The sequence below is a fragment of the Oncorhynchus keta genome, chromosome 7, assembly GCF_023373465.1.
Source record: "Oncorhynchus keta strain PuntledgeMale-10-30-2019 chromosome 7, Oket_V2, whole genome shotgun sequence".
Classification (NCBI taxonomy): Eukaryota; Metazoa; Chordata; class Actinopteri; order Salmoniformes; family Salmonidae; genus Oncorhynchus; species Oncorhynchus keta.
The window spans coordinates 45,612,013-45,639,367 of record NC_068427.1 but is presented as its reverse complement, the minus strand read 5'-3'; the positions used below and the strand labels follow the sequence as shown (position 1 = coordinate 45,639,367).

General features: G+C 42.9%; 1 protein-coding gene across 1 annotated transcript; it reads left to right on the top strand.

Moving 5' to 3' along the window:
* The first annotated feature begins 22,163 nt into the window (after window positions 1-22,163).
* Window positions 22,164-23,697, top strand: LOC118386399 (trace amine-associated receptor 13c-like). The gene has a single exon (XM_035774130.1). The coding sequence runs from the start codon at window positions 22,212-22,214 to the stop codon at window positions 23,172-23,174; it is 963 nt and encodes a 320-aa protein (XP_035630023.1). The 5' UTR covers window positions 22,164-22,211; the 3' UTR covers window positions 23,175-23,697.
* The last annotated feature ends 3,658 nt before the right edge of the window (window positions 23,698-27,355 follow it).

The following is a 27,355-nucleotide window of genomic DNA, read 5'->3' as shown; positions in this document are numbered from 1 at the left end:
ACCAGCATATGGTCTCACAAGGGGTCTGAGGATCTCATCTCGGTACCTAATGGCAGTCAGGCTACCTCTGGCGAGTACATGGAGGGCTGTGCGGCCCCTCAAAGGAATGCCACCCCACACCATGACTGACCCACCGCCAAACCGGTCATGCTGGAGGATGTCGCAGGCAGCAGAACGTTCTCCACGGCGTCTCCAGACTCTGTCACGTCTGTCACATGTGCTCCTTGTGAACCTGCTTTCATCTGTGAAGATGACACAATACCCCCTAATGACAAAGCAAAAACAGGTTTCTGAATTTTTGCAAATGTACAGTATTAAAAACAAACAACTTAAATATCACATTGAGATAAATATTCAGACCCTTTACTCAGTGTTGTGTTGAAACACCTTTGTCAGCGATTACAGCCTTGAGTCTTCTTGGACCTGACGCTACAAGCTTGTTTCTCCCATTCTCTGCAGATCCTGTTAAGCTCTGTCAGGTTGAATGGGAAGCATCTCTGCACACTCATTTTAAGGTCTGTCCAGAGATGTTCAATCAGGTTAAATTCCGGACTCAAGGACATTCAGAGACTTGTCCTGAAGCCACTCCTGCATTGTCTTGGCTGTGTGCATAGGGTCATTGTCCTGTTGGAAGGCGAACCTTCGCCCCAGTCTGAGATCCTTAGTGTTATGGAGCAGGTTTTCATCAAGGATCTCTATACTTTGCTTAGTTCATCTTTCCCTCGATCCTGACTAGTCTCCCAGTCCCTGCTGCTGAAAACATCCCACAGCATGATGCTGCCACCACCATGCGTCATCATAGGGATGGTGCCAGGTTTCCTCCAGACGTGACTCTTGACAATCAGGCCAAAGAGTTCAATCTTGGTTTCTTCAGACGAGAGAATCTTGTATCTCATGGTCTGAGAGTCCGTTAGGTGCTTTTTGGCAAACTCCAACCAGGTTGTCATGTGCCTTTTACTGAGGAGTTGCTTCCATCGGGCCATTCTACCATAAAGGCCTGATTGGAGGAGTGCTGCTGAGATAGTTGTCCCATCTCCAAAGAGAAACTCTGGAGCTCTGTCAGTGACCATCGGGTTTTAGGTCACCTCCTTGACCAAGGCCCTTCTCCCCCGATTGCTCAGTCTGGCCGGGCGGCCAGCTTTAGGAAGAGTCTTGGTAGTTCCAAACTTCTTCCATTAAATAATGATGGAGGCCACTGTGTTCTTGGGGACCTTCAGTGCTGCAGAAATGTTTTGGTACTCGACACAATCCTGTCTCGGAGCTCTATGGACAATTCTTTCAACCTCATGGCTTGATTTTTGCTCTGACATAAACTGTCCAATGGCTCTGGCATCCTGTTCAATCAATTGAATTTACCACAGGTGGACTCCAATCAAGTTGAAGAAACATCTCAAGGATGACCAATAAACAGGATGCACCTAAGCACAACTTCGAGTCGCATAGCAAATGGTCTAAATAAATAAATAAGGTTATTTCTGTTATTTACAAAACTGTTTTTGTTTTGTCATTATGGGGTATTGTTTGTAGATTGTGTGTAGATAAAATGTATTTAATAAATGTTTGCATAAGGCTGTAACATAACAAAATGTGGAAAAGGGGAAGGGGTCTGAATACTTTCCGAATGACATAGATACAGACACATTACATTGATAAAGACAAAAAAAAGGTAGATTGTTCCAATCAACAGCGATGGTAAATATATAAATGTGTTCTTACCAGATACACTCCTATATATAAAAGAGTGAATATTAGAGTCTCTGACTGGAATTATGATGGTGGACATCTCTTACAAAATAAAAATATTTGGATAGGTACCCGGGGAATGCATGTGATAATTATGTGGACCAGACCAAATTAAGTTAATACTACTCTTTTATCAACAGATAGCCAGCCTAGCTGCTTAAAATGCTTTACCTCCATATCACAAATATCCAAGATGGTGTAGCAGGTAGACGTCTTTGTCCTGTCGTGTCCCATGTATATATATATTTAAATGTGCATACTTAAAAAAAATGTTTTCCTAAACCTCAACTTCAAAATACTCGTCTGCAACCCGCCTCACCCAATGTGGTGTGGATCTGTTTTTTTCTAAAGCATTTCTATTTACCTCAGAATTGGAATCCCTCAACTGAAGCCAGCCAGCTAACTAGCTACCGGCTACCAGTCAGCTAACCACTACTTGCGGTCATCAGCTAACCTTTAGCTCGGAAAGCTCTCATCAGTTCGTACAACGCGTTTCAATCCAGAGCATATCGGACGTATTATTCTCTCCATATCCCCGGATTCCTATCGCAAACTCTAAACCTTTTCATCAGGATCATCGCAGCTAGCTAACCGCAACCCAGGTTGACAACTCCTGGCAAACGTTTCCGTCCCGGAGAAATCACCAATTAGCCTTGAGCTAGCCCATGTTAGGCCATCTCTCGGCTAAGGCTCCTGGGCTACTCCTGAAGCCCACTCCTGGGCTACAATATCCGGACCCCTTCTACTGCCGGTACGGGGCACGGAACCCCGCTGATCCATCACGACTGGAATACCGACCTAATCTGCCCGAGGATTCCAACAGGCCCCTCAAGCGCGATGTCCCCTGAAGGCCCATTCTGCTAACGATGGCCTGCTAGCTATCTAGAGCATATTTGACAGTTAGCTGATCCATCAGCCCCTGGCCTGCTAACTGCTAGCTTGCTAGCCCCGGCCTGCTAACTGCTAGCTTGCTAGCCCCGGCCTGCTAACTGTCTGAATCGTCGTGTCCCCAGCCAGCCCAACCACTCACTGGACCCATACGATCACTTGGCTACGCATGCCTCTCCCTAATATCAATATGGCTTATCCATTACTGTTCTGGTTAGTGATTACAGTCTTATTTCACTGTAGAGCCTCTAACCCTGCTCAATATGATATAACCAACAATGTTGTTCAACCTCCCACATATGCGATGACATCACCTGGATAAACGTCTCCAGAGACTATATCTCTCTCATCATTACTCATTACCCAGCGCACTCTCTTCCTACTCTATCTTAGTCTGTACATTATGCCTTGAATCTATGCTATCGCTCCTTTTACTCTCTGTTCCAAACATGCTAGTCGTCCAGTTCTAATAGCCTTTAGCCGTACCCTTATCCTACTTCTCATCTATTCCTCTGGTGATGTAGAGGTTAATCCAGGACCTGCAGTGCCTAGCTCCACTCCTACGCCCCATGTGCTCTCATTTGTTGACTTCTGTAACTGTAAAAGCCTTGGTTTCATGCATGTTAACATTAGAAGCCTACTCCTTACGATTGCTTTATTCACTGCTTTAGCACACTCTGCCAACACGGATGTCTTAGCCGTGGCTGAATCCTGGCTTTCCATCCCAAACTATAGCATTGTCAGACAAGATAGAACTGCCAAAGTGGGCGGTGTTGCAATCTACTGCAAAGATAGCCTGTAGAGTTCTGTCTTACTATTCAGGTCTGTACCCAAACAATTTGAGCTTCTACTTTTAAAAATGTATCTTTCCAGAAACAAGTCGCTCACCGTTGCCGCTTGCTACAGACCACCCTCTGCCCCCAGCTGTGCCCTGGACACCATATGTAAATTATTTGCCCCCCCCCCATCTATCCTCAGAGCTCGTTCTGACACCCCTGCCATCCTGCAATCTAAGCTTGATGACCTCAATCTCACACAAATTATCAATGAACCTACCAGTTACGACCCCAAATCCAAAAACACAGGCACCCTCATAGATATCATCCTAACCAACTTGCCCTCCAAATATACCTCTGCTGTTTTCACCCAAGATCTCAGTGATCATTGCCTGCATCCGTAATGGGTCTGCGGTCAAACGACCACCCCTCATCACTGTCAAACGCTCCCGAAAACAGTTCAGCGAGCGAGGCCTTTCTAATCAGGCCTTCCCGGGTGTCTAAGCAGGCCTTCCCGGGTGTCCTGGAAGGATATTGACCTCATCCCGTCAGTAGAGGATGCCTGGTTATTCTTTAAAAGTGCCTTTCCTCGCCATCTTGAATAAGCATGCCCCCTTCAAAAAATGTTGAACAAGGAACAGATATAGCTCTTGGTTCTCTCCAGACCTGACTGCCCTTGAACAGCACAAAAACATCCTGTGGCGATCTGCATTAGCATCAAACAGCCCCCGTGAGATGCACATTTTCAGGGAAGTTAGGAACAAATATACACAGGCAGTTAGGAAAGCTAAGGGTAGCTTTTTCAAACAGAAATTTGCATCCTGTAGCACAAACTCAAAAAAGTTCTGGAACACTGTAAAGTCCAAGGAGAATAAGAGCCCCTCCTCCCAGCTGCCCACTGCACTGAGGCTAGGAAACACTGTTACCATCCGATAAATCCACAATAATCGAGAATTTCAAGAAGCATTTTTCTACGTCTGGCCATGCTTTCCACCTGGCTACCCTTACCCCAGTCAACAGCCCTGCGCTCCCCACAGCAACTCGCCCAACCCCTCCCCCCACTTCTCCTTTACCAAAATCCAGATAGCTGATGTTCTGAAAGAGCTTCAAAGTCTGGACCCTACAAATCAGCCAGGCTTGACAGTCTGTACCCTCTCTTTCTAAAATTATCTGCCGAAATTGTTGCAACCCCTATTACGAGCCTGTTCAACCTCACTTCTGTATCGTCTGAGATTCCCATAGATTGGAAAGCTGCCGCAGTCATCCCCCTCTTCAAAGGGGGAGACACTCTAGACCCAAACTGCTACAGACCTATATCTATTCTACTCTGCCTTTCTAAGGTCTTCAAACGCCAAGTTTACAGACAGATTACCGACCATTTCGAATTCCACCGTACCTTCTCCACTATGCAATATGGTTTCAAAGCTGGTCATGCACCTCAGCCAAGTTCAAGGTCCTAAACAATATCATAACCACCATCGATAAGAGACAGTACTGTGCAGCCGTAGTCATCAACCTGGCTAAGGCTTTCGACTCTGTCCATCACAACATTCTTATTGGCAGACTCAACAGCCTTAGTTTCTCAAATGATTGCCTCGCCTGGTGCACCAACTACTTCTCTAATAGAGTTCAGTATGTACAATCGGAGGGCCTGTTGTTCGGACCTATGGCACTCTCTGTGGGGGTGCCACAGGGTTCAATTCTCGGGCCGACTCTCTTCTCTGTATACATCAATGATGTCACTCTTGCTGTTGGTGATTCTTTGTTCCACTTCTATGCAGACGACACCATTCTGTATACCTCTTGCCCTTCTTTGAACACTGTGTTTAACTAACCTCCAGATGAGCTTCAATGCCATACAACTCTCCTTCCGTGGCCTCCAACTGCTCTTAAATGCAAGAAAAACCAAATGCATGCTCTTCAACCGTTCGCTGCCCGCACCTGCCTGCCCATCCAGCATCACTACTCTATATGGTCTGAACACGCTGCAACTGAATCTATAACATTTTTGGAAAACAAAAAATGTCTTTAACCCTCAACGAACAGACATTGAAACAGACATTGAAATATTTCCCGTAAATTACCATAGATAAATGGCTGTTTCTTTTTTTCCAAACACCGTAGGTTCATGTACTTTGACGTGAAGCAGTCAAATTAGTGCTTTATTACAATTTTTGACCTTTATTCCCAGATAAAATCAATAAGGGTTGAGGCCTCGACGCCATCTTGTTTCTGGGCAAAAGCCCATTTGGCCAAACCTGTGCTCACCGAGTTTCATCTTCAAAGTCTTTTCCATTTAGGAGAAATGGCCATGTCACTTTGGTGATGTTTTGCCCACTTGCAATAAGCAGCCAGTCACCATCTGTTTCCAGAACAGAGGAAAAATTACCAAAAAATAAAAGTTATAAATGGAAACCGAATGTCCGAGAGACTTTATTTGATCCCGGAAGATCCGGCCCTGGGGCCCATTTTAATAACATTCACAAATGCCTAGTAAGGGACCGTACATTTGCAATATGGAGATCCTCATCATCATCCATACGGATAATGCCATCGTAGTCCCTTATGTAGGATTTAGGTCTATAACAGTTTGGGTCTTGAATGTCTCCCCCTTAGAAAAGGGGGATGACCGCAGCAACTTTCCAATCTTTAGGGATCTCACACGGTACGACAGAGAGGTTGAACAGACTAGAAACAGGGGTTGCAACAATTGCGGCAGATATTTTTAGAAAGAGAGGGTCCAGAAAAATGGTTATTGAAATGTTTGATTATCGTGGATTTATCGGTAGTGACAGTGTTTCCTAGCCTCAGTGCAGTGGGCAGCGGGGAGGAGGTGCTCTTATTCTCCTTAGACTTTACAGTGTCCCAAAACTTTTGGGAAATTGTGCTACAGGATGAACATTTATGTTTTAAAAAGCTAGCCTTTGCTTTCCTAACTGACTAGGGATATTGGTTCTTAACTTTGCTGAAAATTTGCATATTGCGGGGGCTTGTCAATGCTAATGCAGTACGCCACAGGATGTTTTGTGCTGGTCAAGGGCAATCAAGTCTGGAGTGAACCAAGGACTATATCTATTCTTAGTTCTACATTTTTTGAATGGGGATTTGAATGAGAATGCTTATTTAACTTCTTTCGGATCATTGGGAAGTTAGAGTCCCACCTCGACAACATCCTGTGAAATTACAGAGAGCAAAAAAAAATAGTAGCAATACTAAACATTCATAGAAATACAAATGTTATACACCATTCTTTAGCATAGAATCTTGGTAATGAAATCGCTTTGTCTGATTCACAATAGGCTTTATGACTAAAGCATAGCATTTGATCATCTGAGGACAGCGCCTCACCCACTTCCTGCATTATCATGAATTCATAACCTTCAGAGGTGTCACAAAACTAAAAAATAGCGATAAAATAAATCACTTACCTTTAAAGATCTTCATCTTTTTGAAATCAAAAGGGTCCCAGTTACACAATGAATGGTCGCTTTGTTCGATAAAATCCTTCTTTATTTCCCCAAAAAGTCAGTTTAGCAGACGTACTTCATTCAATAATCCACCGGTTTCCCCTCATTCAAAATGCATACAAAATGGATCCAAAACGTTACCAATATACTTCATCCAAACAATTCAAACAACATTCCCAATCAACCCTCAGGTACCCTAATATGTGTATAAACTATAAAATTTAAGACGGAAAATAGTACGTTCCTTCCCAGAGATAAATAACCAAGTGTGCGCCCTCACCGGAGCACGTCACAAACATTGTCCAACCAAGCAGAGGCATAACGAAAGCCAGAAATAGCGAGAAAAAGAAAGAGGAGCGCGCACTCATTCACACGCACCAAAAGACTAGAGTCATTCTGAGGGATACTTAGAAAGAATACGACTACTTCTTCATTTTTCAAAAAACAAGCATGAATTTCTAAAGACTGTTTACATCTAGTGGAAGCGATAGGAACTGCAATCTGGATACGAATTTTTTAACTTTCCCATAGAAAAGTCCAATGACCTCAAATATTTTTTTTCCTGGATGGATTGTCCTCGGGTTTCGCCTGCCAAATCAGTTCTGTTATACTCACAGACATTATTTTAACAGTTTTTGAAAATTTAGAGTATTTCCTATCCAAAACTACCATGCATATGCAATCCTAGATTCTGGGCCTGAGTAACAGGCAGTTTACTTGTGGCACCTGGTGCTTGCTTCGGTACAGAGGCATTAGCTAACAGTAGCCACTCGGTAGCAGCAAGCTAACTGCGATGATCCGGTGTAATGATCCAGAGCGGCAGGTAGAGAGAAGCAGTTGATATGTGGGTTGATACCGCGCTGTGCAGACTTTAATGTATTGTCTGAGCTAAAGCTGGTGGAGTACGAGCTAAAGGTGAAGACCGCTAGCCGTGGCTAACAGACACTAGTAGCTGGTTAGCTGGCTAGCTCCTGACAGAGGTTCTGAAAAATGTTCAGCAACAAGCTAGCTATCAATAGACACAAAACTAACAGTGAGTGTTAGAATCCAGCCCTGCCATTCAAATGCAAAATGTGAAAACTGAAGTTCTTTAGACAGAATATTCAAGACAACAAAATAAGATTCGGAAGGATGGCCTTGTGAAACTACAGGACACATCAAGGCATATGTCATTTGGCCAGTGCATAAGAAAATAACAGTCAGGCAGTTGATAAGATGGTACATCTTTATGGTGTATGTTCTAATGGCATTTCATAGGAACATTCCATAGACTTGTACAAATGTCCATCTGAACTGAATTATGAAACAATGATTCAAGTTGAGGGAGACAGTTACATCATTGGGACACATAATATTTGCCAGAGATCACTCTGCAGTATTCTGACCCAATCATATTTTTGTCTAATTAGATGTTGTGGTCTCAGTTTCAAGAGGGACCTGTGAGCACTAACATGCAAGGCTCTGTAATAATGACACTTACATCACTCTACCAATTAAAGGTGTCAAACTAAAACACACACACACAGTCATACAGACACACACAAACACATACAAACATCTAGTACACTGTAATTTCATCTCTCGAACCTTCACGATTCTCAAAGAGCATATTGCATCAACAAAACTCAACCTGTGCTCTGTGACTGATGTCACTGGCACAATATTGTAAGTGTACACCTCTTTAATGATATTAGTTTGACTTTAAGTTTTCACACCAGAGGGTCCTGTTATTACCTGTATGCAAGGCTCTGGAAAAATGAGGTCCAAAACTCTAAGGAATTCTACCAATTAAAGGTGTTGGAGACACACAAACGCTTTACTCAAGGGACCCAATAAGGCCCCAATAGAGCATAAACATTCAAAGTAAACCAGAACTGAAACTCGCCATCCTGCGTGGAAAATAAACATCTTAATCAACATTCCAAGAGGAAAGTTCCTCTTCGACCGAGGGTGACAGTGACTTTGAAGTACCAGGCAGGGCTACATCATTGTGAGAGTCTGACTCACCTCTGCTACACATTTGACATTTCAGTCATTTTGGAAGGTTCTCCCATCTCCACACAGGAACTCTGGAGCACTGTCAGACTTACTTTTGGGTTCCTGGTCACCTCCCCGACCAAGGCCCTTCTCCCCTGATTGCTCAGTTTGGCCGGGCGGCCAGCTCTAGGAAGAGGTCTTGGTGGTTCCAAACTTTTCCATTTAAGCATGATAGAGGCATCTGTGTTCTTGGGGACCTTCTAATGCTGCAGAAATGTTTTGGTACCTTTCAGATCGGTGCCTTGACACAATCCTGTCTCAGTGCTCTATGGAAAATTCCTTCGACCTCATGGCTTGGGTTTTGCTCTGACATGCACAGTAAATAAGGACATTCATTTTTAGCAAACATTTCTAAAAACCTGTTTTCACTTGGTCATGATGGGGTATAGTGTGTAGATTGATGAGGAAAAACATACATTTAAAACATTTTTGAATAAGCTTGTACCGTAACAAAATCTGGCAAAAGGGAAGGGATTTATTTACACATTCTTAACCCTTTTATGCATTGTCACAAAACTACCTCCATACTTCCATTCATTTTTTCAACCGCTACCAGTTGCCTTCAGATGAGTCCCATGACACTTGTGGGGATAGTAGAGAAAAATGGAGAACACCATGAGGTTCATGAGAATCGTCCGTTTTCACATTAGCTTGTAGCCCAAATGGTTTGGACGCTACAATCGCAATCACACTGCCCTAACCCATCTGGACAAGAAGAATACCTATGTAAGAATGCTGTTCATCGATTACAGCTCAGCATTTAACACCATAGTACCCTCCAAACTCATCATTAAGCTCGAGAACCTGTGTCTCGACCCCGCCCTGTGCAACTGGGTCCTGGATTTCCTGTCGTGCCGCCCCCAGGTGGTGAGGGTAGGTAACAACATCTCCACCCCGCTGATCCTCAACACTGGGGCCCCACAAGGGTGCGTTCTCAGCCCTCTCCTGTACTCCCTGTTTACATTTACATTACATTTAAGTCATTTAGCAGACGCTCTTATCCAGAGCGACTTACAAATTGGTGCATACACCTTATGACATCCAGTGGAACAGCCACTTACAATAGTGCATCTAAGCAGAGGGAAGAGATGATAGGATGGAAGAGGAGAGAGTAGCGGGGGAGAGAGAGCGAAGGTTGGGACGGCGCGATACCATCCGAGTAGGGGCAGTGTGGGAAGTGTTGGATGAGAGGGGGTGAGAAGGATTACTTACCCTATCCTAGGTATTCCTTGAAGAGGTGGGGTTTCAGGTGTCTCCGGAAGGTGGTGATTGACTCCGCTGTCCTGGCGTCGTGAGGGAGTTTGTTCCACCATTGGGGGGCCAGGGCAGCGAACAGTTTTGACTGGGCTGAGCGGGAACTGTACTTCCTCAGTGGTAGGGAGGCGAGCAGGCCAGAGGTGGATGAACGCAGTGCCCTTGTTTGGGTGTAGGGCCTGATCAGAGCCTGGAGGTACTGAGGTGCCGTTCCCCTCACAGCTCCGTAGGCAAGCACCATGGTCTTGTAGCGGATGCGAGCTTCAACTGGAAGCCAGTGGAGAGAGCGGAGGAGCGGGGTGACGTGAGAGAACTTGGGAAGGTTGAACACCAGACGGGCTGCGGCGTTCTGGATGAGTTGTAGGGGTTTAATGGCACAGGCAGGGAGCCCAGCCAACAGCGAGTTGCAGTAATCAAGACGGGAGATGACAAGTGCCTGGATTAGGACCTGCGCCGCTTCCTGTGTGAGGCAGGGTCGTACTCTGCGGATGTTGTAGAGCATGAACCTACAGGAACGGGACACCGCCTTGATGTTAGTTGAGAACGACAGGGTGTTGTCCAGGATCACGCCAAGGTTCTTAGCGCTCTGGGAGGAGGACACAATGGAGTTGTCAACCGTGATGGCGAGATCATGGAACGGGCAATCCTTCCCCGGGAGGAAGAGGAGCTCCGTCTTGCTGAGGTTCAGCTTGAGGTGGTGATCCGTCATCCACACTGATATGTCTGCCAGACATGCAGAGATGCGATTCGCCACCTGGTCATCAGAAGGGGGAAAGGAGAAGATTAATTGTGTGTCGTCTGCATAGCAATGATAGGAGAGACCATGTGAGGTTATGACAGAGCCAAGTGACTTGGTGTATAGCGAGAATAAGAGAGGGCCTAGAACAGAGCCCTGGGGGACACCAGTGGTGAGAGCGCGTGGTGAGGAGACAGATTCTCGCCACGCCACCTGGTAGGAGCGACCTGTCAGGTAGGACGCAATCCAAGCGTGGGCCGCGCCGGAGATGCCCAACTCGGAGAGGGTGGAGAGGAGGATCTGATGGTTCACAGTATTGAAGGCAGCCGATAGGTCTAGAAGGATGAGAGCAGAGGAGAGAGAGTTAGCTTTAGCAGTGCGGAGCGCCTCCGTGATACAGAGAAGAGCAGTCTCAGTTGAATGACTAGTCTTGAAACCTGACTGATTTGGATCAAGAAGGTCATTCTGAGAGAGATAGCGGTAGAGCTGGCCAAGGACGGCACGCTCAAGAGTTTTGGAGAGAAAAGAGAGAAGGGATACTGGTCTGTAGTTGTTGACATCGGAGGGATCGAGTGTAGGTTTTTTTCAGAAGGGGTGCAACTCTCGCTCTCTTGAAGACGGGAGGGACGTAGCCAGCGGTCAGGGATGAGTTGATGAGCGAGGTGAGGTAAGGGAGAAGGTCTCCGGAAATGGTCTGGAGAAGAGAGGAGGGGATAGGGTCAAGCGGGCAGGTTGTTGGGCGGCCGGCCGTCACAAGACGCGAGATTTCATCTGGAGAGAGAGGGGAGAAAGAGGTCAGAGCATAGGGTAGGGCAGTGTGAGCAGAACCAGCGGTGTCGTTTGACTTAGCAAACGAGGATCGGATGTCGTCGACCTTCTTTTCAAAATGGTTGACGAAGTCATCTGCAGAGAGGGAGGAGGGGGGATTCAGGAGGGAGGAGAAGGTGGCAAAGAGCTTCCTAGGGTTAGAGGCAGATGCTTGGAATTTAGAATGGTAGAAAGTGGCTTTAGCAGCAGAGACAGAGGAGGAAAATGTAGAGAGGAGGGAGTGAAAGGATGCCAGGTCCGCAGGGAGGCGAGTTTTCCTCCATTTCCGCTCGGCTGCCCGGAGCCCTGTTCTGTGAGCTCTCAATGAGTCGTCGAGCCACGGAGCGGGAGGGGAGGACCGAGCCGGCCTGGAGGATAGGGGACATAGAGAGTCAAAGGATGCAGAAAGGGAGGAGAGGAGGGTTGAGGAGGCAGAATCAGGAGATAGGTTGGAGAAAGTTTGAGCAGAGGGAAGAGATGATAGGATGGAAGAGGAGAGAGTAGCGGGGGAGAGAGAGCGAAGGTTGGGACGGCGTGATACCATCCGAGTAGGGGCAGTGTGGGAAGTGTTGGATGAGAGCGAGAGGGAAAAGGATACAAGGTAGTGGTCGGAGACTTGGAGGGGAGTTGCAATGAGGTTAGTAGAAGAGCAGCATCTAGTAAAGATGAGGTCAAGCGTATTGCCTGCCTTGTGAGTAGGGGGAAGGTGAGAGGGTGAGGTCAAAAGAGGAGAGGAGTGGAAAGAAGGAGGCAGAGAGGAATGAGTCAAAGGTAGACGTGGGGAGGTTAAAGTCGCCCAGAACTGTGAGAGGTGAGCCGTCCTCAGGAAAGGAGCTTATCAAGGCATCAAGCTCATTGATGAACTCTCCAAGGGAACCTGGAGGGCGATAAATGATAAGGATGTTAAGCTTGAAAGGGCTGGTAACTGTGACAGCATGGAATTCAAAGGAGGCGATAGACAGATGGGTAAGGGGAGACAGAGAGAAAGACCACTTGGGAGAGATGAGGATCCCGGTGCCACCACCCCGCTGACCAGAAGCTCTCGGGGTGTGCGAGAACACGTGGGCGGACGAGGAGAGAGCAGTAGGAGTAGCAGTGTTATCTGTGGTGATCCATGTTTCCGTCAGTGCCAAGAAGTCGAGGGACTGGAGGGAGGAAGAGGCTGAGATGAACTCTGCCTTGTTGGCCGCAGATCGGCAGTTCCAGAGGCTACCGGAGACCTGGAACTCCACGTGGGTCGTACGCGCTGGGACCACCAGATTAGGGTGGCCGCGGCCACGCGGTGTGGAGCGTTTGTATGATCTGTGCAGAGAGGAGAGAACAGGGATAGACAGACACATAGTTGACAGGCTACAGAAAAGGCTACGCTAATGCAAGGAGATTGGAATGACAAGTGGACTACACGTCTCGAATGTTCAGAAAGTTAAGCTTACATAGCAAGAATCTTATTGACTAAAATGATTAAAATGATACAGTACTGCTGAAGTAGGCTAGCTGGCAGTAGCTGCGTTGTTGACACTACACTAATCAAGTCGTTCCGTTGAGTGTAATAGTTTCTACAGTGCTACTATTCGGGGGCTAGCTAGCAGTGTTGTTTACGTTACGTTGCATTAAAAGAACGACAATAGCTGGCTAGCTAACCTAGGAAATCGCTCTAGACTACACAATTATCTTTGAAACAAAGACGGCTATGTAACTAGCTATGTAGCTAGCTACGATCAAACAAATCAAACCGTTGTACTGTAATGAAATGAAATGAAAATGTGATACTACCTGTGAATGCGATCAGGTTGTTGAGTCTATTCGGTAGACGTTGGCTAGCTGTTGGCTAGCTGTTGGCTAGCTAGCAGAGTCTCCTACGTTAAGGACGACAAATAGCTGGCTAGCGAACCTCAGTGAATTAAGATAATCACTCCAAGACTACACACTCTAAACTACACAATTATCTTGGAAACAAAGACAGCTGTGTAGCTAGCTAACACTAAACTAATCAAGTCGTTCAGTTGAGTGAATAGCACTACAGTGATGCTAATCTGTGTGCGTTAGCTAGCGTTGCTAGCTCCTGGGCGAATAGCAGTGTAGACTACGTTAGGGCGACGAAATACGATAATTATGCAATTATCTCTGATACAAGGACGGCTATGTAGCTAGCTAAGAAGAATTGCTAAGATTAGACAAATCAAACCGTTGTACTATAATGAAATGTAATGAAAAAGTTATACAACCTGCAGAGCGAAGTGCGAATGCGACCGCTCGCTCCAACCCGGAAGTGATCACCCATAACTGCGTGGCCATGCACACCAACTCATTCATCAAACTTGCAGATGACACTACAGTGGTAGGCTTGATTACCAACAACAATGAGACGGCCTACAGGGATGAGGTGAGGGCCCTCGGAGTGTGGTGTCGGGTAAATAACCTTACACTCAATGTCAACAAAACAAAAGAGATGATCGTGGACTTCAGGAGACAACAGAGGGAGCAGCCCCCATCCACATTGACGGGACAGTAGTGGAGAGGGTAGTATGTTGTAATTCCTCGGCGTACACATCACAGACAAACTGAAATGGTCCACCCACACGGTCAGCGTTGTGAAGAAGGCGCAGCAACGCCTCTTCAACCATTAGGAGGCTGAAGAAATTCAGCTTGTCACCAAAAAACACTCACAAACTTCTACAGATCCACAATCGAGAGCATCCTGTCGGGCTGTATCAATGCCTGGTACGGCAGCTGCTCCACCCACAACCGTAAGGCTCTCCAGAGGGTAGTGAGGTCTGCACAACGCATCAAGGGCAAACTACCTTCCCTCCAGGACAGCTACAGCACCCGATGTCACAGGAAGGCCAAAAATATCATCAAGGACAACAACCACCCGAGCCACTGCCTACTCATCCTGCTATCATCCAGAAGGAGAGATCAGTACAGGTGCATCAAAGCGGAGACCGAGAGACTGAAAAACAGCTTCTATCTCAAGGCCATCAGACTGTTAAAAAGCCACCACTAACATTGAGTGGCTGCTGCTAACATACTGACTCAACTCTAGCTACTTTAATAATGTAATAAATATATCACTAGCCACTTTAAACAATGGCACTGTATATCATGTTTACATGTTTACCCTACATCTCATATGTATGAACGGTACTCTATACCATCTACTGCATCTTGCCTATGCCGTTTGGCCATCACTCATTTATATATTTATATGTACATATTATTTTTCATTCCTTTACACTTGTGTGTATAATAAGGTAGTTGTGAAATTGTTAGGTTAGATTACTTGTTAGATATTACTGCATGGTCGGAACTAGAAGCACAAGCATTTTGCTACACTCGCATTAACATCTACTAACCATGTGTATGTGACAAATAAAATTTGATATTATTTTAAACAGAAGTTGACACATCGACGGTACCGACTTCAGACAAGTCATTTGGCGGGGCTTGTGGGGGTCATAGAGCAAAAAGGACATAGAGTTTTCATATTAATTTGAAGGCCAAACCGTCCGGATGATACCGATTCTTTTGTGATCATTTTATTTTGTGATGTCTCATGGTCTGCCAAACATTGCTGTAGATCAGCCACCTTCCACCGCAGCTGTTGAAGACCGCCATATGGGGATGCGGTGGATTGAAACACAGCCCATGCAGACATATCTAGTTTAAACTGATGGATTTTGATGGGGATTTGTCTATTATGTTTCTTAGATTTTTGCACCGGTGCTACACTAGACTCTAGGGGATTTAATCAAGATATTCATGATGATGCAGATTCAGACAACACCTCCCCTAACCTCACTCAAGTCTCAAACCTACACCCCTCTCTTTTTATTTGTTTAACTTGGCAAGTCAGCTAAGAACCAATTATATCTACAATGATGGCCTAGGAACAGTAGGTTAACTGCCTTGTTCAGGGACAAAATGACAGGTTTTTACCTGTCAGCTCGGGGATTTGATCTAATAACCTTTCGGTTACTGGTCCAACGCTCAAACCACGAGGCTACCTGCCACCCCTCTCTATGGTGTTTAAGACAGATAACAAGTCATTTCCACAAATACAGAACTGAACTTGCATTTGTTTTTACAAGGCCTTTCTCAGTTGGTAAACTGATACAAGAGCAACACTGATACAGTGGGGAGAACAAGTACTTGATACACTGCCAATTTTGCAGGTATTCCTACTACAAAGCATGTAGAGGTCTACAATTTTTTTTTAATCATAGGTACACTTCAACTGTGAGGGACGGAATCTAAAACAAAAGTCCAGAAAATCACATTGTATGATTTACGTAATTCATTTGTATGTTATTGCATGACATAAGTATTTGATACATCAGAAAAGCAGAACTTAGTATTTGGCACAGAAACCAATTACAGAGATCATACGTTTCCTGTAGTTATTGACCAGGTTTGCACACATTGCAGCAGGGATTTTGACCCACTCCTCCATACAGACCTTCTCTGTATGGCTGGCTGGCTTGGCCACTCCAGGACCTTGAGATGCTTCTTACTGAGCCACTCCTTAGTTGCCCTGGCTGTGTGTTTCGGGTCGTTGTCATGCTGGAAGAGCCAGCCACGCCCCATCTTCAATGCTCTTACTGAGGAAAGGAGGTTGTTGGCCAAGATCTCGCGATACATGGCCCCATCCATCCTCCCCTCAATACGGTGCAGTCTTCCTGTCCCCTTTGCAGAAAAGCATCCCCAAAGAATGATGTTTCCACCCCCATGCTTCACGGTTGGGATGGTGTTCTTGGGGTTGAACACATTCTTCAAATCAAATCAAATCAAATTTATTTATATAGCCCTTCGTACATCAGCTGATATCTCAAAGTGCTGTACAGAAACCCAGCCTAAAACCCCAAACAGCAAACAATGCAGGTGTAAAAGCACGTGGCTAGGAAAAAGTGGTCCTTCTGTAGCTCAGTTGGTAGAGCATGGCGCTTGTAACGCCAGGGTAGTGGGTTCGATCCCGGGACCACCCATACGTAGAATGTATGCACACATGACTGTAAGTCGCTTTGGATAAAAGCGTCTGCTAAATGGCATATATTATTATTATATTATATTAAAAACTCCCTAGAAAGGCCAAAACCTAGGAAGAAACCTAGAGAGGAACCGGGCTATGTGGGGTGGCCAGTCCTCTTCTGGCTGTGCCGGGTAGAGATTATAACAGAACATGACCAAGATGTTCAAATGTTCATAAATGACCAGCATGGTCGAATAATAATAAGGCAGAACAGTTGAAACTGGAGCAGCAGCACAGTCAGGTGGACTGGGGACAGCAAGGAGCCTTCATGTCAGGTAGTCCTGGGGCACGGTCCTAGGGCTCAGGTCAGTTGAAACTGGAGCAGGAGCATGGCCAGGTGGACTGGGGACAGCAAGGAGTCCTCATGTCAGGTAGTCCTGGGACATGGTCCTAGGGCTCAGGTCCTCCGAGAGAGAGAAAGAAAGAGAGAAGGAGAGAATTAGAGAACGCACACTTAGATTCACACAGGACACCGAATAGGACAGGAGAAGTACTCCAGATATAACAAACTGACCCTAGCCCCCGACACATAAACTACTGCAGCATAAATACTGGAGGCTGAGACAGGAGGGGTCAGGAGACACTGTGGCCCCATCCGAGGACACCCCCGGACAGGGCCAAACAGGAAGGATATAACCCCACCCACTTTGCCAAAGCACATCCCCCACACCACTAGAGGGATATCTTCAACCACCAACTTACCATCCTGAGACAAGGCCGAGTATAGCCCACAAAGATCTCCGCCACGGTACAACCCAAGGGGGGCAACCCAGACAGGCCGACCACAACAGTGAATCAACCCACCCAGGTGACGCACCCCCCCAGGGACGGCACGAGAGAGCCCCAGCAAGCCAGTGACTCAGCCCCGTAACAGGGTTAGAGGCAGAGAATCCCAGTGGAAAGAGGGGAACCGGCCAGGCAGAGACAGCAAGGGCGGTTCGTTGCTCCAGAGCCTTTCCGTTCACCTTCCCACTCCTGGGCCAGACTACACTCAATCATATGACCCACTGAAGAGATGAGTCTTCAGTAAAGACTTAAAGGTTGAGACCGAGTTTGCGTCTCTGACATGGGTAGGCAGACCGTTCCATAAAAATGGAGCTCTATAGGAGAAAGCCCTGCCTCCAGCTGTTTGCTTAGAAATTCTAGGGACAATTAGGAGGCCTGCGTCTTGTGACCGTAGCGTACGTGTAGGTATGTACGGCAGGACCAAATCAGAGAGGTAGGTAGGAGCAAGCCCATGTAATGCTTTGTAGGTTAGCAGTAAAACCTTGAAATCAGCCCTTGCTTTGACAGGAAGCCAGTGTAGAGAGGCTAGCACTGGAGTATATATTCTTCTTCTTCCTCCAAACACGGCGAGTGGAGTTTAGACCAAAAGCTCTATTTTTGTCTCATCAGACCACATGACCTTCTCCCATTCCTCTTCTGGATCATCCAGATGGTCATTGGCAAACTTCAGACGGGCCTGGACATGCGCTGGCTTGAGCAGGGGGACCTTGCGTGTGCTGTAGGATTTTAATCCATGACGGCGTAGTGTGTTACTAATGGTTTTCTTTGAGACTGTGGTCCCAGCTCCCTTCAGGTCATTTACCAGGTCCTGCCGTGTAGCTCTGGGATGATCCCTCACCTTCCTCATGATCATTGATGCCCCACGAGGTGAGATCTTGCATGGAGCCCCAGACTGAGGGTGACCGACCGTCATCTTGAACTTCTTCCATTTTCTAATAATTGCGCCAACAGTTGTTGCCTTCTCACCAAGCTGCTTGCCTATTGTCCTGTAGCCCATCCCAGCCTTGTGCAGGTCTACAATTTTATCCCTGATGTTCTGACACATCTCTCTAGTCTTGGCCATTGTGGAGAGTTGGAGTCTGTTTGAGTGTGTGGACAGGTGTCTTTTATACAGGTAACGAGTTCAAACAGATGCAGTTAATACAGGTAATGAGTGGAGAACAGGAAGGTTTCTTAAAGAAAAACTAACAGGTCTGTGAAAACCGGAATTCTTACTGGTTGGTAGGTGATCAAACACTTATGTCATGCAATAAAATGCAAATGAATTACTTAAAATCATACAATGTTATTTTCTGGATTTTTGTTTTAGATTCCGTCTCTCACAGTTGAAGTGTACCTATCATAAAAATGACAGACATGCTTGTAAGTAGGAAAACCTGCTAAATTGGCAGTGTGTCAAATACTTGTTCTCCCCACAGTATATGGCAAGTGCAGAACAGGCAACTAAACATAGAATAACAACCCACAAAATACCCCAGGAATATGGCTACCTAAATATGACCCCCAATCAGAGACAACGATAAACAGCTGCTTCCGATTTTAGAACCAATCGAGTCATCCATAGACAAACTCCTAGACTAGAAAAACCTATAGACAATACAAAAACCCATAGACAATACAAAAACTAAACAAACCACCCTTGTCACACCCTGACCTAACCAAAATTATAAATAAAACAATGATGTGGACGTGACATTCTCTCTACTATTATTCTGACATTTCACATTCTTAAAATAAAGCAGTGATCCTAACTTTACTGATATAGGGAATATTTTCTGGGATTAAATGTCAGGAACTGTGAAAAACGGAGTTTAACTGTATTTGGCTACGGTGTATGTAGTAAACTCCGACTTCAACTGTATATATACCCGTCAAAAGTTTGGACACACCTACAGATTCCAGTTTTTTAAAAGTATTTTCTACATTGTACAATAATTGTGAAGACATCAAAACTATGAAATAACACATATGGGATCACGTAGTAACCAAAAAAGTGTTAAACAAATCAAAATATATTTGAGATTTTTAGATTTTAGATTCTTCAAAAGTAGCCACACCTGTAGGTGTGTTGAGACATTGTCCTGCTGAAAAACAAGTGTCCTACAGCACACAAGTTCACCAATAATACATTATCTGATTAAATTACTTTAGAAAGGGGCACAAGACAGTGAGGTCCGCCCCTTTCCTGTTTTCGCTGGCAAATGAACCGCTTGCAGACAAAATTAGACAGTACCCAAGCAAAACAGGTGTCAGTATTGGAAAACGTTAATACCAACTAAACTTATTTGCAGATGATTCCCTGATATTCCAGACCGATATTGAAAACTCAATAATACTCTAAAATCTCTGGAAATAATTTTGGATTGACCAATTCAGATATTTTCAAAATACATGCGATTTAAAAGTTTTATATCACAACATTTTGATTTAAAGTCAGAGGAATCTTGAGGGAATCCTATTTGAGTCAGAAAATGCTATTAATATGATAGGTAAGCCATAAAAAACCTTGCAGAGAGCCTATCCAACTGACAATCTCTTAGAAAAAAATATAAACAATGGCAGTCATGTCTGAAGTGTAAACTAACAATGACTCAATAATCCATGCCGTCAAATAAAAATACAATTAAAGAAATAAAAAATATTGTCCCCATGATGTAACTGAGTCAAAGTCTCCCTCAACTTGAAGAAGTATGATGCATAATTCAGTTCTTATGGTCATCTTAACAAGTCTATGGAATGTTTCAATGGAATGCCACAAATGTTTATTTCATTTACTATAAGTGCGTACAACATAAAAATATGCCCTGTCATGACGTTGGCCTGTGGGGGAGGTTTATGACAGTCATAAATACCTCTTACCCACTTTTTCCTCTCTCTACCCTACTGAGGTTACATTTGCAGAACCCTTGGTTAACATAGAGATTCTGGGAACATCAGAAGGTGGGGGGAAATGAACTATATTCTGGTAATCTGATCAATTGAGCATATGCGGTGTTACTTAATGAATATGATGTCAGTTCGGTTGTCATCTGAGACATTCTCATCAATGATAAGATGACATACTCTACAGTGGAAAGTCTACACATCAGAGTTATCGGATTGACATGGAATTGTTGTTCAATTTAAATGTTTGAATTTAAAATTATTCGTGAAGGGATGAAATATGATTTTAGCTTCTAAAAGGTGAGATTTGGGGTTTCATAAGATAGGGCTCTGCTCAATCAGTGGCCCGCCCCTGTGAAGGGACATGGGCTATAAAAAAATTAAAACACGCCCTCCTCTCCTTTCCTATATAAGCCCTTGACAATATAACCTCCTGTTCCGAGGACGTGAGGATGACGGTCCTATGTCAGAATGGTTCAGATAATAACTCTAGAACGAAGCCAACATCAGCGTGAGCTTTGGTTGCGAATGGTATGAACTTTGAACTCTTGGTCACCACAGAAGTGATACCTCCTAGCCGTTGAGTTAGCAACAGCAGATGCAAACGAGGATTAGGAAGGAACAGACAGAGTATCCCATCTATCACCCAAAGACTTTACTACAACGTTTCCAATTGACAACCAGAGACATTCTTCAAAGGACTCGGTTGGGCAACACGGCCTCCCATCTACCACCAACCTACCGAAGTGCAACTCAGAGTAAATAGTTATTGTATTTTCCTTTTCCAAATGGGCGGTAATTTAGAATGCATAAAATACTGTATTTATAGCACAGCTTCTTCCCTTTGTCCCTCAGTCTTCCTGCTCTTTCACTCAAACCCAGACCCTTTTCTTTTATGTAACATGCTGTCATATCTGTTCCGCCTGCTCGGGATGTTTTCCTTTATGATGACATTTGTATTCAAGTTATGATTGAATTATGTGTATGTGTAATTCTGTGCGATTAGTTAGGTATTTAGTAAATAAATAATTAAACTACATTTTGTATTGCTGGTTCAACTTGTTAACTTGTTAGCCAAGAATTAACAACTTTCAGATGAGACTGAATTAAGGTGACGATTAATGTTGACTGCTATTGATGTAAAATATTACTAGGTCTTTAAGAGTTTATTCGGAAGATAACAGCTCTATAAATATTCTTTCATATTGCCCGACTCTCTAGTTAATTACATTTACATGATTAGTTCAATCAGTTGATATTAATTACAGAGAAATTATTTTATAGAATAGCATGTCATATCACTTAATCAGGCATAGCCAAAGACACGACAGCCGTCATCAACTTCCCTACTGTCAGCTTTCCTACACACTGGCCAGGTGACATGTGACGTGCCTTCATGTCTCCTGAGGTTGAGGGTTATGGCCTAAACATCACCAAAACAGTTACTCTAACACAGCTATCCTATTTCCCATTTAAAAAGCCTTTGGGTGACCAAAACATCACACATAATATATTTTCCCAATAAAATTCATAGAAGTTGAGAAAATGTCCCTTTCTCTCATATCTAACTATCAGGAAGGCTAAAGGACAGACCACAGCAACATACAATTATGTCATAAATTACATCATTTTGTGCTCACTTGTGTATGTTTTCGTGCTTTTGTGTGCAGAGAGATTTCGGGAGGGGAGTGGCTGTCAGTAACTCAGGGATAAATAGAGAGGCAGAGCTCAGAGTTTGACAGAAGGCAGATCTGACAGGACCAAGCAGGAGCAGGAGGACATCAGCATTTAGATTTTTTTTATTACAAATGGAGGAACACAAAGATGATCAATATTGTTTTCAAGACAGAAACTCTTCTTGCAGAAAGGCTTTGCTATCGACATCTATCTACATAACACTGTACATCTTTTTCTCGTTGATTTCAGCAGTTACAGTATTTTTGAACATACTGGTGATCACCTCCATCTCTCACTTCAAGCAGCTCCACACTACAACCAACGTGCTCATCCTCTCTCTGGCTGTGTCAGATCTCCTGGTTGGACTGATTGTGATACCAGTAATGACTGTAGCAATAATTGAACCATGCTGGGTTTTTGGGGAATATTTCTGTGTGTTTCTTCTCTACATTAATTGTTTGTGTACTTCTTTATCTCTGGGCAGTTTGGTCTTGATATCTATTGACCGCTATGTTGCTGTGTGTGATCCCTTATTGTACCACTCTAAAATAACAATAACAAGAATCATGTGTTGTATATCCATTACCTGGTGTTGTTGTATTATATACGATGCTGCTATTATAAAAGACATTGTAAATGTACAGGTACGCAGTAGGTGTTTGAATGAATGTTTTACTGGTGAAGGATATATGTGGGGCAATATAATTGACTTCATTATTACAATGGTTGTCCCGTGCTCTATTATTATAACACTTTATATGAAAATCTTTGTTGTGGCCAGATCACAGGCCAGAAAGGTATTTTCAAAACAGGCTGCCAGTGTGTCTGGTGTTAAAACTGTACAGGCAAATAAGTCTGAGAGAAAAGCAGCAAAAACTCTATCTATTGTTGTTTTCACCTATCTAAGCTGTTGGATTCCATTTCTATTTTCTTTTTTGTTTTTTTCTTTCTTAAGTGACAATTTATTATCATTCATCATCAGTTTTCTGCCACTTGCTAATTCCTTAATTAATCCAATAATTTATGCTTTCTTTTATCCTTGGTTCAAAGTGACAGCTAAACTTATTATAACTCTGAAGTTAAGGCGTTCATAGTTCCTATATTTGTATTTCTAAATTTGAAATACATAGTTTTGACATAATTATGTTATAAAATTGTTCTTTCATGTAACAATACGCTGACAACACATAGATGAATGTGGTGTTGATACAGCATTATATGTCTAGATTGGATTGGAATGACTTGGAGAAAGTATAAGAAAGCATACGATTGTTTTATAATATACATTGTAGTCATTTTGGGTTGTATATTCCAAATTCCAAAGTCTGTGGTTGTTCCATGTTATTTAATGATAAATAGTATTTAATTATTCTAAAAGTACATTTTGAGGATGTCATGAATCATTCTGTATATTGTCTAAACATTACCCTCTAGTGGCTACATAGTGACACAACACCTTTAACAAGTGCAGAGAAGTTGAAATGTTCAGTACGGCGTGATATCAGATAACGTCCAAGTCTATCTCAATGGTGTATTGTGTAAGTAGTTGAGGGTAAAATGCAAGAATATGCAATTGTGTACCACTACAATGTTCAGTAATAAACCATTTGAAAGGCATTTACAGTTTGCTCACCATTTATTATTACGCACACATTTGCTAAATGTTAATCACCTGGGTATTATGACATGTATTAATGACTACAAAATGCATTATTGAATCAACTCAACAGTGCAGGATACTGTAGCAGACACTTCAACCTCAACATACTGGTTATGAACACTACCACTACTCTCACTACATCACTGCTGCCAGGTCAGGGGTCACGCCAGAGCAGCTCTCTCAGAAGCTGTTTAGTGTGAATGAACATAGTGATTGAGTAACACACTAAATAATTAATAATGGATAAGTATATAGTTTATTCATAACTTATGTATCATGACTCCTTCATCTGTTTTAGCAAGCTAGTTCTTCACACATTTATAAACAAATTTCATAGTATTTAATAATGATTTATAAGTTCATTCATAAGATGTTTAACACATGTTCTTATAAACCATTTAACAATCATTAGTAAAGTCGTTTTCAGTCCCTAATCTAAAGTGAGAACCATTCAAATGGTCTTAATACTTTATAAATGTTTTCTCACAAAAAGATGGACACATATTGGAATCATGATGGAGTTTTGGGGAATATTTCTGTGTTTTTCAATTCTACAATACTTGTTTGTGTACTTCTTTATCTCTGGGTAATTTGGTCTTGATATCTATTAACCGCTATGTTGCTGTGTGTGATCCCTTATTGTACCACTCTAAAATAACAACAACAAGAATGATGTGTTGTATATCCAGTACCTGGTGTTGTTGTATCATATACCGTGCTGCTAATATAAAAGACATTGTAAATGTACAGGTACCCAGTAGGTGTTTGAATGAATGTTTTACTGGTGAAGGATATATGTGGGGCAATATCACTGACATTGTAATTACAATGGTTGTCCCGTGCTCTGTTATTATAACACTTTATATGAACATCTTTGTGGTGGCCAGATCACAGGCCAGAAAGATATTTTCAAAACAGTCTGCCTGTGTGTCTGGTGTTAAAACTGTACAGACAAATAAGTCTGAGAGAAAAGCAGCAAAAACTCTAGCTATTGTTGTTTTTTTGCCACTTGTTAATTCCTTAATTAATCTAATAATTGTATCCATGGTTCAAAGTGACTGCTAAAAATATTTTAACTCTGAAGTTTAGGTGTTCATAGTTCCTATGTTTTTATTCCCTAGTTTGACAAACAAGTTAGATATCGTTTTGTTATACTGTTATGTTGTAATTGCCTCTTTCATGTAACACAACTCTTTCATTACTTATCTCTGTGTTGTCATAATAGATACATGTGATGTTGATATAGAATTATTTGGATGGATTGGATTGGAATGACTTGGAGAAGGCATTAGAAGGCATTAGAAGGCATAAGCTTGTTTTATAAAAGACATTGTGGTCATTTTGAGTTGTATATTCCAAATACCAACGTCTGTGGTTGTTTCATCTTAGTTAATGTTAAAAAGTATGTACGTTTTCTAAAAGCACATTTTGAGGATGTCATACATAAGTCATTTAACGCTGAGTGCACAAAACATTAAGAACACTTTCTAATATTTAATTGCACCCCCTTTTCCCCCTAGAACAGCTTGTATTCATCAGGGCATGGACTCTACAAGGTGTCTAAAGTGTTCCACAGGGATGCCGGCCCATATTGACTCCAATGCTTTCCACAGTAGTTTCAAATTGGCTGGATGTTCTGTGGTTGGTGGACCATTTTGATACACGCCGGAAATTGTTGAGCGTAAAAAACCTAACACTGTTGCCTTGACACACTCAAAACCAATTCCCCTGGCACATAGTACCATACCCCTTTCAAGGGCATATACATATTTTGTATTGCAAATTCACCCAGTGCTTCTACACCTGCATTGCTTGCTGTTTAGGGTTTTAGGCTGGGATTCTGTACGGCACTTTGTGACATCAGCTGATGTAAGAAGGGCTTTATAAATACATGTGATTGATTGAATGGCACACATGCACAATCCATGTCTCAATTGTCTTAAGGCTTAAAAATCATTATTTAACCTTTCTCCTCACCTTCATCTACACTGATTTAAGTGGATTTAACAGGTGACATCAATAAAGGCTTAAACTTTTCAAACCTTTCAATTGTTCCGTAAACTCGGTGTATGTTGTTTAACATCGCCCTCTAGTGGCTCAATTGAGACACAACGGCTTCAACAAGTGTAGTAAAGTCGAAATGAACAATAATAATATAATAATATATGCCATTTAGCAGACGCTTTTATCCAAAGCGACTTACAGTCTAACTCAATTATGTATTATGTAAATAATTGATGGTAAAATTTAAGATTATGGATATGCAATTATGGGTAATACTTTATAACTGTGTTCAGTAATAAACAATTTGTAAGGCATTTACAGTTTGCACACCATCTTTTAATCATTACTCTCATGTTAGTCAGCTAGGTATTCTCACTTTTATAAATAACTACTATATGCATTAGTGATAAACACGACAGTGCAGGAGACTGTAGCAGACACTTCAACCTCAACATACTGGGTATGAACTCTACCACTACTCTCACTACATCACTGCTGCCAGGTCAGGGGTCACACCAGAGCAACTCTCAGAAGCCGTTTTCTCTGAATTAAAATAGAGATTGGTAACACTTTATAATAACACCTTGTAAAAAATGTTTTAGAATGGATGAGTAAATAGTTTATTAATAAGTCATTTATCAATACTCCCAAATTAGTTTTAGGAAGCTAGTTATTCACACATTTATAAACAACTTTTATAGTATGTAATAATGATTTAAAAATTCATGAAATGTTTAATAAATGTCATTATCAACCATTTACTAATCATTAGTAAAGTCCTTTTGCAGACCATAAACACATGACTTCCTTCAGCACAGACTGTTTCAGAATAAAATGATTCCTTAAACATCCTCTGTGATGTTAAACAGCCTCTGTGATGTTAAACATCCTCTGTGATGTTAAACATCCTCTGTTAATACTTTAACAATTGATATGTTCTAGATCATTTTGAGAATTGTCAATTGAAAGAACTGTTGCGTCCGCCATGGCATTTGTCTTTATACATATTTTTATATATATTGTTTAATATATTTCACTGTGACCTGATGCTGCTGACTATCAGGCAGTGTGCAGGCTGTTACTGAGTGAGTGGTGGTGGGGAGGAAGAGGGCAGAGTGTGTTGAGAGCGTGCTGCAGGTGAGTCATGGAGGCAGAGCAGCATTCATATACCTGGTGTCAACTTTTTTCCAGTGGTAGGTAGGCTATTTAGATTGTCATTATGTAGACACCTATTTTCAGTCCTTTTTCCATAAAACATTTAACACGCTAGAACTGATAAAACAGCAACAAAGCACTGGAAAATTACTTTAGGCGCTCTCGAGCCTTTAGAGTAATTCACTCAGAGATGGTTTAAAGTAAACTGTTTTCTAATGTCAACTTTTCTAATGGAAAAACCATATCAATCTAAGGGTCTTACACGCGCTCAGTTCTTGGGTCTCAATCTTTGCATGAGTTGACATTTGAAATGGAAGTTATGAAACTCCCTTGCCTGTTTGTGTTATGGGAAAAAGTCCACAATGAAACTGCAATTAAATGGTTTCGAGGGCTTTATCACATGTATACAATGGGCTACCAAAATAATGTTTGATATATTTTAAATAATAATAATAA